Genomic DNA, 17,829 nt, shown 5'->3' on the forward strand with positions numbered 1-17,829 from the left:
AGGCTGACTGTAGTAAATAGCTGTAAAGTATATGCAATCAAGTGAAACCGAGTGTGTACATACCGAGTGCACTAGATTCTCCAAAGTACAAAAACCCTAGCTAACATTCATATGAACTTACAAATTAGGAGTTGTAGGCCACTCAGCCCCTCAAGCCTATTCTGTCATTCAATAAGATCATGACTGATCTGAATGTAACCTCTTGCCTACCCCCAATAATCTTTCATCCCCTTGTTTCGCAAGAATCTATCTTTACCTCACAAATATTCAAAGATTCTGCTTCCACCGCCTTTTGAGGAAGGGAGTTCACTACACTCAGAGGAAAAAATTCTCATCTCTGTCTTAAATGGGCGACCCCTTATTTTCAATCAGTGACCCCCAGTTCTAGATTCTCCCACCAGAGGAAACATCCTTTTCCTCATCCACCCTGTCAAAATCCTGCAGGAACTTATATGTTTCAATCAAGTCGCCACTTACTCTTCTAAACTCCAGCAGATACAAGCTTAGCCTGTCCAATCTTTCTTAGTAAGACAACCTGCCCATTCCAGGTATTAGTCTGGTAAACTTTCCCTGAACTGCTTCTAATGCACTGACACCCTCCCATAAAATAAGGTTACGAAGACTGTACACGATATGCCAGATGTGGTCCCACCATTGCCCTGAACAACTAAAGTCTAACCTTCCTACTTTTAGATTCAATTCACCTCGTAATAAACATTAGCAATCTATTGGTTTTCCTAATCTCGTTACCGGCATACTAGCCCTTTGTGATTCTTGCATTCAGACACCCAGATCCTTCTGAATCTGAGCTTCGCAATCTCTCACCATTAAACTTTCTTTAATATTGTTCATGTCAAATGACAATTTCAGATTTGCCTACATTATAGTCCATTTGCCAGATCTTTGCCCACTCAATTAACCTATGACCCCTTATGTCCTTTTTACAACTTACTTTCCTATCTCTAGTGTAACTTGCTGATCACAGACTGTGGAGGGGCTCTGAATTTAACAACACCACAACCCTATTGTTTGCAGGTCTGCAGCCTGACTGAAATGATGGCTCAACAAATATGGGCTACATAGTCTTTCCATCAGCAGCAATCAGGTTGAATGAAGGTAGCTTAGCTCAGTGGGCCTCATTTGCTCTGACCAGGCAAATACAGCAACCTTAGCCATTCTATTTCAGGCAGTTCCCCACAGGAAAGGAACCCAGACAGAGTGCAATGCTTAGTTTAGACAGATATATTGAAAGTTCTGTTACAATACCCATGGCCCTGAGTTCTCTTTCCCCTCCATTACTGGAGAACACGTCCTGGGTGCTCTACCTCTCATCCCATTTAAGACAGAAACAAAGGATTATTTTCTTTCAGAGGGTGGTTAGCCCGTGGAATTTTCTACCCCAGAGAGCAGTGTAGACAGGATCAATGAATATTTTAGAGGCTGCGTTAGATAGATTCTTGACTGACAAGAAAGTCAAAGGGTACAGCAGGTAGATAGGAAAGTATAGATCACAATTCGATTTTACACAATGGATGAGCAGGCTCAAGTGTCTGAATGGCCAACACCTGTTCCTATCTCATTTATACACATGTTCATATGAGAGGTGGTTATGCTCTCTCAAGTTGGAGTTGTCACTTGCCACATATCATTCAAGCCTTGACACTGTCCAGTTGTTGCTGCAAGCTTGCATGGATTGCTTTGTTACCTGTGCAATTGCAAAGGGAACTGAAAACTGAGATGTCTTCAATGAAAAGCTCCATTTCTGATCTTGTATAGGAAAAATCATTGGTTAACTAACTGAAGACAGGGTGAAGAGGTGGCCCTGAGGAGCTGCTGCAATTTCCTGGGGCTGAGATGGTTGGTCTCTAACAATCACAACCATCTTCCTTTGTGCCAAATTACGACTTTATTTTCCCCACAGGAGAATTTTTCTGCTGATCCCCATCAACTCCAGTTTTACAAGTGCTCTTTGGTGCCACACTTGGTCAAATGCTGCTTTGCTGCCAAGAACAGCCCCTCTCAACTCATCTGTGCACCTAGCTCTTTTGTCTATGCTTGGACCAAGCCTATAACAGGGTCAGGAGCTGAGTGATACAGGCTGAACCCAAACTGAACATTGGTCAGTAGATTGTTGGTGAGTGTTGCTTGATAGCAATGTTGATTACTTTTTCCAGCAGTTTACTAAGTATCGAGGGGTAGACTGTTCTGGCAATAATTGGTCAGGTTGGACTTATCCTATTTTCTTAATACAAAGAAAGGGGTGGCACAGTGGTTAGCACTGCTGCCTCACAGCACCGGCGTACTAGCCTTTTGTGATTCTTGCCTTCGGACACCCAGATCCTTCTGAATCTGAGCTTTGCATTCTCTGACCATTCAGAAATTAAGTTTTTTTAAAATATTGTTCATGTCAAATGGACAATTTCAGATTTGCCTACATTATAGTCCATTTGCCAGATCTTTGCCCACTCACTTAACCTATGACCCCTTATGTCCTTTTCACAACTTACTTTCCTATCTCTAGTGTAACTTGCTGATAACAGACTGTAGAGGGGCTCTGAATTTATCAACACCACAACCCTATTGTCTGCAGCCTGACTAAAATGATGGCTCAACAAATATGGGCTACACAGTCTTTCCCATCAGCAGTAATCAGGTTGAATGAAGGTAGCTTAGCTCAGTGGTCCTCATTTGCACTGACCAGGCAAGTACAGCAACCTTAGCCATTCTAATTCTTGGGTCACTGTCTGTGCGAAGTTTGCACATTCTCCCCGTGTCTGCGTGGGTTTCCTCCCACAGTCCAAAAGACGTGCTGGTTAGGTGCATTGGCCATGCTAAATTCTCTCTCAATGTACCCAAACAGGCACCGAGTGTGGTGCTTGAGGGATTTTCACAGTAACTTCACTGCAGTGTAATTGTAAACTTACTTGTGACTAATAAATAAACTTTTAATTAAAAATATGACTCAGGTTATCCAATCAGCAAACTCTTGTGGAATTTGCTGCATTGTCTATGGCTAGGTGGGTGCAGAGATCAGTTCCGTTCAGGAGGTCCACACAAGGTTTTATTTTTTGGTGTGCACTGTACAGGCTCCAATTCTCAACTGCCAACAACCTATGGAGGCCCCAGTGATGTCATGGAGTGATCATGTGACCATCCTCTTAAAGGGGCCATGCCACACACAATAATTCCCCGAATACACAACAGAATTCAATTTTGAAAAGTAAGCTGATCTATTGTAATAAGTCTTTGGAGGCAGAAATCCCTTCACCAAATTCCCTTTATTTACAACTTTAACAGCAGTACACAGAGTGCTATCAGTTAGCAGTCTATCTTGGGGGGTGTCAGAGGAACTGACACTCCTGGTTAAGTCCAAGGCAAAGACTCCCTGATTGGCCCATCAATTGGATCCTTAATCAGGGAGTTCATACTCCAATAGGCCAACCTCAATGATTGAAGTCATTACATCTATGCATAACAAACTTTAAAAATGCAAATTTTTAATGAAATTACCTCAAAGAAATAATAGAATTATAAACAAAGGCCATCTGTGCAATCAGTTTGGATAGATACCCAAAGAGGCACAAGAAATAGGTCACAGAAACTTTAATAGACAGAAATAGAGCAAGTCATGACATAACATATCTTAATAGTGGGACAATAGTGAAGTTATATTACTAATTGCTAGTGATGCTTCTAACACCCACCCATTGAACCACAGTATATCTTGAACAAAATGGCAATTTTAGATGATATAACAATTACATTCAGAAACAAATAGTCAAATGAAGCATGAACAGAATGGGGCTAATTTTCAATTAAATTTTTAAAATGTTCTTACCACTTCGGTAGGTCTGTAGTACCTGGGATCAACCTTCACATGGATTTGACCTGTTTCCTTGCACTTTCCCACTTCACTTTCACCCTGACCTTCCCATCTGGAAAAAGACAATGACACAGTTCTGACTATTTTGTTAAAAGGAAACATATTAATGTGACAGACAACCCTTTCAACTTTATTACATTCATGCACATCTATTACAAGAAAACAAGAAATTGAAGCATTTGGCCCCTGGAGCCTGATCCACCATTCAATACGATCATGGCTGATCTGTTTGGGCCTTAACTCTCTGACTCTGGGTGAATTTCATGGGGTGGGTTGCTATGGGAATTTGCAACTTGTTCCAAAGAGGCTGGCAGCCAATTAAGGCCCCATTCAGGGGACAGTTCAGAACCCGCCACCATTTTCCTGCCACCAGACTGGCCAATCCTGGGTTGGGGGGCTGGTAACAACTTGGAGGCAGCTTTGGGGTGGGAAAAGGGGGTGTGGTGGGGTTGCCATCGGTGTCTCCTTGCATTGGCCCAATGAATTAGCCATTAGAATGACAGGGCTGCAGGCATGACCTAAACCATTCCTGTGGATTTCCTTCCATCCTGGGCTTTTTAAAATTATAAATTAATGTTTCGTGTTTATTTATTAGTGTCACAAGTAGGCTTACATTAATACTGCAATGAAGTTACTGTGAAAATCTCCTAGTCGCCACACTCCGGCGCCTGTTCGGGTACACTGAGGGAGAATTTAGCATGGCCAATGCACCTAACCAGCATGTCTCTTGGACTGTGGGAGGAAACCGAAGCACCCGGAGGAAACGCATGCAGACACGGGGAGAATGTGCAAACTCCCCACAGACAACTGAGCAGGCTTGTGAAAGTGCCTCCACTTCGAGGTACCCTCATGCTTGATGTTCTAGCACAGCGATGTCCACTTTTCCCAGTTGGCCAGGCAGTGCTGCTGGTGCTCTCAGTGGGCTTCCTGTCTTCAAAACCTGCTTAACCGAAGACCAAAGGTGGAGGCAGACACTTAGGAGCCCGCTTCACATGAAGTTGTCCCAATGGGTAACTTGATAATAAGTGTCGGCTTGGGACCCACAAATGGTCCCATTGTTGAGTTCCTGACACCCATGGGAAGATTCAGCCCGAAGAATGCAGATGTGGCTTTAATGTAACATTTCGTTTTAAACACACCACCTCTGACAATCTAGCACTTCCTTTGTACTGTACTAGAGTGTGAGCCTGGATTATGTGCTCTAGTCAATTGAGTGTGGCTTAAATCCATGAACTTCTAACACAGAGGCAACAGTGTGACCATTGAGCCATGACTGACACACAGCTATATACATGCATGCAGCATATATTTCTTTGCAGGACTTTGCTTCCTGTAATTACCATTTTCCATCACTTTGTCATTTTTGCCGAAAAGATTTTGTTTAGCAGAGCATTAAATATTTTAAACCAGAAAATCATTGTGTGGTACTATAGTTATACTTTTTGACGATTGGGTGTTTTGGTAAACGATACCAACAAGGGCAATTAGGGATGGACAATAAATGTTAGTTTACTGGCTTGGGTCACTGTCTGCGTGGAGTCTGCACATTCATACTGTGACTGCGTGAGTTTCTTCCAGGTGCTCTGGTTTCCTCTCATAGTCCAAAGATGTGTGGGTTAGGTGGATTGGCCATGCTAAATTCTCCCATAAATGTCAGGCAGACTAGCAGGGTAAATACATGGGGTAACAAGGATAAAGCCTGGGTGGGACTGTGGTCGGTGCAGACTCAATGGGTCGAATGGCCTCTTTCGGCACTGTAGGGATTCTATGACTACATCCAAACCACCTGTTATAATGCTGTGGTGTAAAACGCCCAAACCTGCTCAACATCTTGTTTCATAACTCGATTTTGGGATACTTATTCCCTATTTAAAACTTGATTTTCAGTTCTTTTTATCCGATAAGTGGGACAACCCAAGATTCTCCTGCCCCCTTTTTAAAAAAATTCATTCATGGGACATGGGCGTCGCTGGCTGGCCAGCATTTATTGCCCATTCCTAGTTGCCCAAGGGCAGTTCAGAGTCAACCACATTGCTGTGGCTCTGGAGTCACATGTAGGGCATGCCAGGTAAGGACAGCAGATTTCCTTCTCTAATGGACATTAGTGAACCATGTGGATTTTTCTGACAATCGACAATGGTTTCATGGTAGATACCTAATTTCAGATTTTTTTTATATTGAATTCAAATTCCACCATCTGCTGTGGTGGTATTCAAACCCTGGTCCTCAGAACATTAGCTACGTTTCCAGATTAATATTTTAGCGATAATACTACTAGGCCATTGCCCTTTTGGTCATTAACGTTTGGAATTTTCTCCTCTAGTGAGCAGTGAAGACTGGGTCATTGAATAGAGTAAGAGTTTTAACAACACCAGGTTAAAGTCCAACAGGTTTATTTGGTGGCAAATACCATTAGTTGCCACCAAATAAACCTGTTGGACTTTAACCTGGCGTTGTTAAAACTCTTACTGTGTTTACCCCAGTCCAACGCCGGCATCTCCACATCATTGAATAGAGTCAAGGTTGAGTTAGCCAGGTTTTTGATCGACAAGGGAGTCAAGGGTTATGGGGTATGGCAGGAAAGTTAAGGCCACAGCAGATCAGCCATGATCTTATTGACTGGTGGAGAAGGCTCAAGGGGCCGAATGGCCTACTCCTGCTCTTTTTTATGTTCTTGGTCTAACCTATTTAACTTTGGGCCTGGGACACATCATACCCATTTGACCAGCCCTATTTGCTTTCCCTAGTGGTACAGTGATTGACGTCAAGATAACGATGATGGGCCTTTTTAGGTGGTCCCATCAAATCATTGTTGTGACCCCTGTCCTCCCAGTGCTAGACTCCATTATTAAGCTGCCACTGAATTTTTAAAGAGCACAATTTTTCACAAGCCCTTAAATTCATTCTGCCCCACACAAAGCAATATTTAAAAAAATTACAGCACAGGGGGAGATAACAGAGTGTCTTTTTGTTACAGCAATCCAAATTACACTAATTCCACCATCCCAGGTTCTAGCCCCTTCTTAACTGTCCTCTTAGCCATCCTCCTCTGTTTCACTGGAAAAGTCCAAATATTGCAAGTCTCTTATAATTATAGTCTCCTATTCCTGGCATAATCTATGAAGCTATGCTGAACATTCTCTGTGGCTTCAATGTGCTTGCTGGCTGGGGTGCCAACAACTTCACACAGTACTCCAACTGTGACCTAATAATTTCCATGCCCAAATTTAACATTACTTCCTCTTTATGCCCATGTTTATAAGTTCCAAAATGCTATTGGCCTTCTTCTCTGACATTATCTATTTGCATTTTCAGAGAATTTTGCAGAAATCATAGAATCCCATAGAATCCCGACAGTGTAGAAGGAAGCCATTCGGCCCATCAAGTCTGCACTGACCACAATCCCACCCAGCTCCTATTTCTGTAACTCCTCGTATTTACTGTGCTAATCCCTTTGACACAAGGGTTAATTTAGCATAGCCAATCAACCTAACCTGCACATCTTTGGACTGTGGGAGGAAGCCGGAGCACCCGGAGGAAATCCACGCATACACAGGGAGAATGTGCAAACTCCACAAATCTCTAGATCTCCCTGTTCATCCCCAACATTCACCATATTTCCACTGAGTTTACATTCATATTCCTTACCCCTCCACTCACGAGTTATTATCCAAAGGTTACATCCATGTTGAACTGTGTCTGCAATATGTCTGTTACTCTGATAACCTATCTATTTCCTCCTGAAGTCTTTGCCATTTCCCCCTCGGTATATACCAAATCCACTACTTTTAAAACCACTTTCCTTTTATATCACTGCTGACGGTACTATGCAATCTACTACAGGGGGACCAGATGCTTAAATGTAATTATATATTACAAATATGTAAGTATTATGTCTTGGCCTTTGAAAAGTAAGAATCCTCTTTTTAACATCAGTAATTTAAAGAGTTGTTACTTTTTAAAAAAACTTTCATTTTGTTATAGATCATTGCTGAAATGTACCAGTGGATTCTCTTTATTTAGCACAGGAATGGCAAAACAATGTTACAGGAACTCCATCAGGGAAAAAGCAGGCTAAATATCCATAGGACCATTGGACATCAAGGAGCTTCTGAACATTATATGCATTTAATTACTGTTCAGTGAGATAATTACAGATTCCAATGTTAAGATCTTAATAAAGCTGAGATGCCCCATATTATTGAAATTTGCACTGTTAACCCTGTTTTGCACCATGCAATGCATAATATACAGTGGAGCCCCGTTGTAACGCGACGGTCGCGGTCCACAAAATGTCATCCCGAATGTTATCGGGGTTGCGCTAAATCGGGGTCGCGCTAAATCGGGGTCGCGCTAAATCACTAAACCGGAAATAGCAAAAAAAAGGGTCCATCGCGTCATCTCCGATTTCGCGCTAAATCGGGGCGCATTACAACGGGGCTCCACTGCATTATTTTGCTGCTGGAGTGAGTCTCTTTAAGGTGTAGCTGTTCTGCATTCATGAGGGGAGGTGTTGGCCTAGTGGTATTACCACGAGCCTATTAATCCAGAAACTCAGCTGATGTTCTGGGGACCGGGGTTCAAATCCCGCCACTGCAGGGGATGGAATTTGAATTCCACTAAAAAATCTGGAATTAAAAATCTACTGATGACCATGAAAGTGTTGTCATTTGTTGGAAAAACCCATCTGACTCACTATTGTCCTTTAGGGAAGGAGATTTGCTGTCCTTACCTGGTCTGGCCCATGTGTGATTCCAGAGCCACAGCAATGTGGTTGTCTTTCACCTACCGTCTGAACAAAGGCAATTAGGGATGGGCAATAAATGCTAGCCAGCCAGTAATGCCCGTGGCCCACGAATGAATTTAAAAAATCAGAGGGTGGGATTTTCCGGTTTTGGGGCGAATGCAGCTGGAAAATCCCACCCGAGGTCAGCGGACCTTTGCATAGTCCATGCCTGCTATGATTCCTGTAGCGGGCTGGACGGAAAATTCTGGTCATAATGTTCAGGCAACAACAGATCAGGTTGTGTTTGATTTTTTTTTCATTTAAGTGCGATTGCTAAGGCCCCATATCTACTCGAATTGAATTATTTAACTTTGCAGGCTTGAAGGCATTAGTCACTTTTCGACTTAATTACCCTATCATGTTAAATTGTGCCTCCATGTAACAATGAATGTGTGAAAGTCTGTGCATGTCGGACACATTTTAAAAAATATCTAACATATCTTAGGTTTAATAGGTAGGGTGTGTGCTTTAAGTGGAAGCTCAGTATAAGTATCTGTAGCACCTGCCACTCCTGGATGTGGGTTCTGTGATAGGCATTTTCAAAGTTTATGGTGTGTCATTGTATGACTACGTGAATGTTGAAGTCAGGGCATACCAACCTGACTCAAGTTTCCAGAAGTCATTCAAACACCCAAATTAAAGATCTAAACAAAATAAGAAAACTCTGAAATAATCTAATTCACAAACATGATTAAATATATTCGACAAGTTTTCTTTTGTGTCTTTAAGCTTAAGGTTATTTATTAGTGTCACAAGTAGGCTTACATTAACACTGCAATGAAGTTACTGTGAAAGTCCCCGAGTCGCCACGGTCCAACGCCTATTCGGGTACTCTGAGGGAGTATTTAGCATGGCCAATGCACCTGACCAGCACGTCTTTCAGACTTTGGGAGGAAGCCAGAGCACCCGGAGGAAACTCACGCGGACACGAGAATGTGCAGACACCACACAGGCAGTGAGCCAAGCCGGGAATCGAACCCAAGTCCCTAGCGCTGTGAGGCAGCAGTGCTAACCACTGTGCCACCGTGCTGGTTTTAATCCCTTGAGCATAATCTTTATGTGAAAACCATCAACATACATTTCATATTTTTGTTCAGATAAAAGGTTTCACCTTCAGCTAAGTATAAGAAAGCCTTCCTGCTGGTTCGCATCACTTTTTGCTGTACAAGGTCAGAACGTGACAAAGGCAGATCAAAAAGATAATTTGAATAAAATATTCTGCCCTTTAAATACTATTGCTGTGTGCTCCTGTTGCCAGTCCATCCACTTTATTCAGTATTTCTACCTGGTTGTCTTAGTGGCAGCTTAGGGCAGTTAGCACTTCAAGTTAGAATATATTATCCTGTGAGTGTGTAACCTGGCCAACAGATACATCTCTCTAAATGCCTTCTGAACTTTAACTTTCAGATAACTCTTTTTCTCCTCAATAATTTACATTTTTAGTATCCACAATAGTGGTCCTCTAACAAAATATTTTTGAATTTGATATATTTCACAACATTTATCCACTGAATTGTCATTTCTGTCACTAAGTTTTTACTTGGAAAAAGTCTGTTAAATTCTGCAAATTCATTCATAATTTTGTTTTTCAGCCTCTTAGAAAAGCCTGGGCATGTGCTTGACATTTGAACCCAATCTTTGACTTAGGGCGCAATGTTACTGGTCATTCGCGCTGCGCTCTCGCTGCAGCGAGGTCGGAGAATTTGGCAGCCAGCTAAATCTCTGTTCACCTTGTCGTGATGGGAAAATCCCACTGGCGTGAACGGTGGTGAGATTTCGGCCTTCATGCTTTAGAAATCTGGATCGTATTATCTTAGCATGTAGTGTACGGTATTTCCCTCAATATTCCTTGCGCAGATGGGAAGTGTCTTATCTTTTGTCATCCATCAGCCTTGGCTTCAAATAATTTTGAAAAACAAGAGGATAAATTTCAGCTGTTTCATGGAAGTAAAATCTATATTGTTACTCTTTTGAGTAATGGGAATGACAGGGTGATAGTGACAATTTGAAGGGATGGGGATACAACAGGAGGAAATGGGGGAACATGAGTGATGGATATTTTTCCCAAAACTCCCATCCCAACTAGAAGCTTACGGTCATTGGGAGGCTTCTTTCCGTGCCCCACCATATCCCTCATTTCCCACGAAAGGGCAAAAAAAAAGAAAAAGACAGTGACAGAATCGGAAGAGGACAAAGTGGTCACCACATTACCAGAAGGATGTGGAAGCTCTGGAGAGAGTGCAAAGAAGGTTCACTCGGATGTTGCCTGGTCTTGAGGGTATTGGCTATGACGAGAGGTTGAATAAACTAGGATTGTTTTCACTGGAAAGATGGAGGTTGAGGGGAGACCTGATAGAGGTCTACAAAATGACAAGAAGCATAAACAGGGTGGATAGTCAGAGGCTTTTTCCCAAGGTGGAAGTGTCAATCACAAGGGGGCACAGGTTCAAGGTGAGAGGGAGAAAGTTTAAGGGAGATCTGCAGGGGGAAGTTTTTCACGCAGAGAGTGGTGGGTGCCTGGAACGTGCTGCCAGAGGAGGTGGTGGAAGCAGGCACATTAGCAACATTTACATGATTAGGGAGGGAACAGAGGGATACGGACTAAGGGCAGGAGGTTTTTTTTTAGCTTAGTTAGGGCATCATGATCAACGTGGGCTTGGAGGGCCAAACAGCCTGTTCCTGTGCTGTGCTTTTTTTGTTCAGAAGGAACAGGTGAAGGGAGAGAGCAAAGTGCTGAATGGCAGATGGACGAGCGACAGAAAGTACCAGCAACAGAAAGATGTCAGAGATATGCAAGAGAGCAACTATACTCTCCAATCACTCATGGTCAATGTTGCAGGGGATCAGTTATGATTCTGACATGTCGCAGCTCTCTGTTAAATCATTCTGCAAAGAGTTCAGTACCTCTATTCAGACTGTTCACTAACAGCAATTTATAACATTGTGATTCCAGCCTACGACCATCAGGAACAAAATAAAAACAGAAAATGCTGGGAAAACTCAGCAGGTGTGGTGGCACCTGTGGAGAGAGAAACAGAGTTAACGCTTTGGGTCCAATAGGACTCCTCTTCGGAACTGCATCATGAAGGCACCAGGAACAGCTGTTCATGCGCACCTGGCCCACAAGGCGGCTACTGCCACATGCACAACTGTTTGGATTTTGGAACTGCCTCACAGTTGCTCAAAAGTAGATTTGCTTGTGACTGGAAAAAAAGGATGTGATTTCTGGGCTATCAGTCTTTCATAAGTATGCAATAAATACCATTCCCAGGAGCAACAGTGACTTGGGGAAATTAAAATAAAGGAAAATTAGAATCATAGATAGAATCATAGAATCACAACAATGCAGAAGGAGGCTATTCAGTCCATCAAGCCTGCACCAATAACAATTCCACCAAGACCTTAGCCCCGTAACCCAACATATTTACCCTGATAATCCCCCTGACACTAAGGGACAATTTTAGCATGGCCAATCCACCTAACCCGCACATCTTTGGAGTGTGGGAGGAAACCGGAGCACCTGGAGGAATCCCACGCAGACACGGGGAGAATGTGTAAATTCTACATAGGCAATGACCCAAGGCTGGAATTGAACCTGGGTCCTTGGCGCTGTGAGGCAGCAGTGCTAACCACTGTGCCACCCTGCCGCCCTATATAATTGTGACATAATAAGAATTACAGAGACAGTGGGCATTTACTGCAAGCTAAAAACAGTAAACTATAGAGCTTACAGTAGGGATAGGTAGATCAACGCAGCTAAATGAGTAGCAAATATGGTTAAGACAGGACACAGCACCTAAGGGAGGGACAAGTTACATGAAAGCAAAATACTGCACGCGTTTGAAGCAGAAAATGCTGGAAAAAATCAGGTCAGGCAGCGTCTGTGGAGAGAGAAACAGATTTAACATTTCAGGGATATGATCCTTCGATCTAACTGGGAAAAGTTAGAAATATAGGTTTAAAGCAAGAGAAAAGGGGCGGTGGGGGTGGGAGGACACCCCAAGGGGCGGGGGGGGAGGGGAGGAGGACATGCAGAAGGGAAGGTCCGTGACAGGGCGGAAGACAAGAAGAGATTAAATGACAAAAGTGTTGATGGTGCAGGGCTAAAGGGAAGATAAAATTATATGTCTTGCTTTCTGCATCAGAGATTATGTAGATTGAAATTAAGAATATTAAAGCAGGGAAGGTAATTATTAGCTGTCGTTATGGAGAAGGTAATTATTAGTTGTTAAAGAAAAAAATTAATAGCTGCTTTAGATTTCCCAGCCAAAAGAAGATAGCAAGGGAAACATATTTGCAATTCAGGGAAGTCTGTGTAGATCATTGGGGGTTTCAATTGTCTTAATATTGACACAGAAAAGAATTAAAGGAAAAAAAACTGAAGAGGATTGCATGTTTATGAAATGGTACAGAATCACGTCCCCCCTCAACTTGTAGTATAAAATTAGTTAAATTGTTATATTTGCCACCTGGGTGCAATGCAGCCTATCCTATGTTCCTCCCATTTAAATGAACATTACAGAATAGTAAAAGACGATCAAACATGTTTAAAGGGTTCATTCAAGTACAGTAATGGCCTGGAAGTTCACAGCAAAAAATTGGAAAGTTGAAAGAAAATGTCGGTAAGGACAAAATCAAAATGCACTCTGGTCAAATTCATAACAGGTTAAAGGGCAACAGAGGTTAATATAGTTAAACTCCACATTGGGTGGAAATGAGCTTTATAATATGCTATTTCCTTTCCTTTTCCAAATGATGAACTTTACCGATAGAATATATACCCACTGGAGTTTAGAAGAATGCGAGATGATCTTATTTGGGGTGGCACGGTGGTTAGCACTGCTGCCTCACAGCACCAGGGACCCGGATCCAATCTCGGCTTGGGTCACTGTCTGTGCGGAGTCTGTATGTTCTCCCCGTGTCTGCATGGGTTTCCTCCAGGTGCTCCAGTTTCCTCCCAGTGTGAAAGATGTGCTGGTTACGTGGATTAGCCATGCTAAATTCCCCCTCAGTGTACCCGAACAGGCGTCGGAGTGTGGCTACTGGGGGATTTTCACAGTAACTTCATTGCAGTGTTAATGTAAGCCTAACTTGTGAGACTAATAAACATTAAAAAAACTTACTGAAATGTTTAAAGTCATGAGGGGATTGGATAGGGTGAATACCAGGAGGATGCTTCCTCCTGTTGGGGACATAGTTCAGGAAAAAGAGGTCTCTCATTTAACACGGAGATAAGGAGGTCTCCTTTCTCTCAGAGGGTCACGAGTGCATGGAATTCTTTTCCCCAAAACATAATGGAAGCTGAGTCTTTAAATTTATTCAAAGCTGGGTTAGACAAATTTTTGTTAGTCAAGGGAATCAAGGGTTATGGGGGCAGACAGGGAGGTGCAAATGTCATTATTGAATGCAATTGAGACCACAACCAGATTATTGAATGGTGGAGCAAGCTCGAAGGGCTGAATGGCCTACTCCTGCTCCTAAGTCCTATGTACTTATGTTCCTATGAATACTCTTTTATTTAAAAATCACAATTACAGTTAGCGGATGTCACTATTAAGAAACACAACGGTGGAATCTTAAAACCGTTCAAGGCGGTGGGATTTTCCCATCCTGCCGCAGTGAACGGAGATTTGGCAGGCCGCCAGATTCTCCGACTTCGCTGCAGCGTGAATGGCCGGTAAGATCGCGCCCATTGTAGATTACCTTTACGCAAACACCTCCCCTTGCCTTATATTTTTAATGAAAAATCCCACAATCATGATTCTTACTGAATGCTTGGCTGAAAAACAAAATCCTCCTTCTATCAAACTAAGAGTTAAGTCTTGTGCTAGCCTCTCTTTGTGTGTTTTGTGCATCTGTATCATGCTGCTTACTGATTTGTGTTACGCAAGAGTATCAAAGAGATATGGCAAAGATGGATAATTGGAATTGAGGTACAGATTAGCCGTGGCTTAGTTCAGTTTCCCAGGCTCTGGATGAATGGCTTTTTCTTGTTCCAATGCATATTGCAGTATCATGTGAGAACCCCCTTTCAGGCAACGACAAGAAAATGAATCAAAACTGTTGATTCACAAGGGTCCTAGGTAGGATTGCTAACTCAGACTGGGGACATTGCTGAAGATTGTATCACATGACTTCCTGCCACAACAGTCCTGCAGGTTTGACAGGCCTGGGGTGGGGAGAATAAAGGGCGAAGGATGACCATGGCTGGGACTGGGGGCAGAGACTACTCCAATGGGCACACAGGACCCACAAAGAAGGTTCCCATGCCCTTGCCTGTCACCAACCCGTGCACCTAAAGCTGCTGAACAACCCGCTAGCCTGGGCTTTCCCCTGCTGCAGATGAAATAGCGGCGAGGGTGGGCTGAGGGCCTTAATTGGTCATTAATTAGCTACGTAAGTGGCTCTGGGGAACATGCCCCTGTCTACACCAATGGAGATGAAGTGTAAATGGTCAAGAGCTTTAGGTTTCTAGGTGTCCTCACCACCAACAGCCTGTCCTGGTCCCTCCATGCCGACACTATGGTAAAGAGAGCCCACCAACATCTCTACTTTCTCAGAAGGCGAAGGAAATTCGGCATGTCCACGAAGACTCTCAGCAATATTTACAGATGCACCATAGAAAACATCCTTTCTGGATGTATCACAGCTTAGTATGGCTCATCTCTGGCCAAGACCGCAAAAACTACAAAGAGTTGTGAACGAAGCCCAGTCCATCGCGCAAATCAGCTTCCCATCCATTGACTCTGTCTACACTTCCCGCTGCCTTGGAAAAGCAGCCAGCATAATCAAGGGCCCCACGCACCCTGGACATACTCTCTTCCACCTTCTTCCATCAGGAAAAAGATACAAAAGTCTGAAATCATGTACCAACCAGCTCAAGAACAGCTTTTTCCCTGCTACCATTAGATTTCTCAATGGACCTCCCATATATTCAGCTGATCTTTCTCTTCACCCTATCTGCAATGCAGCACTATATTCTGCACCCTCTCCTTTCCTTCTCCCCTATGTACTCTAAGAATGGTATGCTTTGTCTGTATAGCTCACAAGAAACAGTACTTTTCACTGTGTCCCAATACATGTGACAATAATAAATCAAATCAAATCAAATCAGTAAGCCCAAGGTAGACGGGCTGGCTAATGCCTCCATGGGTAGACAGCATGCAGACCACACACTGGATTTTATCCCCTTCACACCCCCAACCCTGCCTTCAGGCCTGCTGCAGAGCAGGGGATATGAAATCCAGCCCTATAAAACAAAAGCACTCAAACAGTATGAACGTAAAATTCACAATGTTTTTAACACTTCTATGAAGTTCTTCCCGGCTTCCACAACAGTGTCCGGGAGATTAATTTTTAATTCCTGGAGACCCCAGGGCAAACCTGGAGTGTCGGCAAGCCTCGTCCCAGGTCCACCAGGAGGTGTGTGGTTGTGTGGTTTAGGCAGCCAACACCAGACAGTTAAAATGGCTCTGCATTGACTATCCCGTAGGTGTCTTTCTCAGCCATTACAGACATTACGGCGGTCAGAACAATACCATTCTGCATGTGCAGCTTTTTTCGCTGTTTTTCCAGCTGCTGTGGAATCTGCCCCATGAAAGAAACAGCAGCCTCACAGCCCCACTGTCTAAGATTACAACCATTTGGATGCTCAGTTGCTGTTCTGCTTTGGAAATTTCATTTTAACTAATAGGCTGCGGTTCTGCCATCCCGCTGCGCTAATCTTTTAGCGAAGTGGGCCGGGAGATTCTCGCGTAGGCCAAATTGTGGGGTTCGTACATGGGTTTATGCCCCATTAGCATCTCCCAGCACCAGGTTTCTGGTGGCGTCTACTCCATGCTGGAAACACTGACAGATCGGCGCATGCGCAGTAGCCCGCTCAGTGCGCTGATTTCAGCCTGTCCAGCGGAGATAGGCCCTGCACGCTGAAATTTAATGATATTCATGCTGATGGCCTCTGCAGTGCACAGGGTGTGGGAGATTCTTCTCTGAACTCCCACTGAAAAAAACATCATGAATTACTCCAGTTTTCATGCGAATTCGACACTTAGAATTTTTTGGGGAGAATTCCACCCATGGTCTTTCTTTTCCCAAAGCTAGGGAAGTCCAAAACTAAAGGGCATAGGCTTAAGGTGAGAGGGGAGAGATACAAAAGGGCCCAGAGGGGCAATTTTTTCACACAGAGGGTGGAGAGTGTCTGGAACAAGCTGCCAGAGTTAGTAGTGGAGGCGGATACAATTTTGTCTTTTAAAAAGCATTTAGACAGTTACACGGGTAAGATGGGTATCGAGAGGATGGGCCAAATGCAGGCAATTGGGACTGGCTTAGTGATAAAAATTGGGTGGAATGGACAAGTTGGGCCAAAGGGCCTGTTTCCATGCTGTAAACCTCTTTGACTCTATCAGAGGAGTTGCACATTATGCAAATAAGAAAGAATAAAAGTGGTTGTAAGAGGCTCTGGGTTTCTTCAGCAAAGTACCAGGTCAAGACAACTTATATTCATGACTCAGAAGTACATAAAGGCTTTAAAATTGCAGGAGGCTTTAATGGCAATTTTATTAGTTTGGTTGCATCAGAAAAGGCTCCTAAAACCGCTAAAACTGGCCCACTGACTTCAAGACTAACACAGGAGCTGTAAGCTAGTAAACTTACCAACCCTTCTGGGAAAAATCTTTGAAACTATCTTGAGTGACCCAGTAGGTAACCGGTCTGAAAAGCATAATGTAATTGATGGATGGCATGGATTCAGTTAAAGGAGGGTAAAGATAGTGGTGACAAAGACACGGGATAAAAGGCTAGGGTAGATTGCAACTGCCGGGAACCTTTTACTCAGTTTGATAGATGCAGATGGATGCTGTAAGTACACTGCCTATAATTTGCTGACTTTTTAACCGGAGCAGCTCACATTGAGAAACAGTTGGTGGAGGAGGCAGAAAGAGGGCAAATAGTTAGTGGAGGGGCGAACGACGCAGGGAGAAATGAAATCTGCACCTCCAAAAAAATTCAGAGTATAAGTGGCTGCCAATTTGATGTGAAAATAATTGTGTCATTTTTATAAAAAATGGAATGTTTCCAGGACGAAAGAGATGGGCTCAAGACTGGTTTCACACTCAATTTAAGTTTATTTATTCGTGTCACAAGCAATGAAGTTACTGCAAAA

General features: G+C 43.2%; 1 protein-coding gene across 1 annotated transcript in view; it reads right to left on the reverse strand.

Moving 5' to 3' along the window:
- The window catches only part of gmds (GDP-mannose 4,6-dehydratase), a 563,765-nt gene that overhangs the window by 61,799 nt on the left and 484,137 nt on the right, over window positions 1-17,829 (reverse strand). The window contains exon 9 of the mRNA XM_078198517.1: window positions 3,839-3,935. Coding sequence (XP_078054643.1) covers window positions 3,839-3,935 — 97 coding nt within the window. The remainder of the gene's footprint in view (window positions 1-3,838; window positions 3,936-17,829) is intronic.

This window comes from Mustelus asterias, chromosome 2 (genome assembly GCF_964213995.1).
Source record: "Mustelus asterias chromosome 2, sMusAst1.hap1.1, whole genome shotgun sequence".
Classification (NCBI taxonomy): Eukaryota; Metazoa; Chordata; class Chondrichthyes; order Carcharhiniformes; family Triakidae; genus Mustelus; species Mustelus asterias.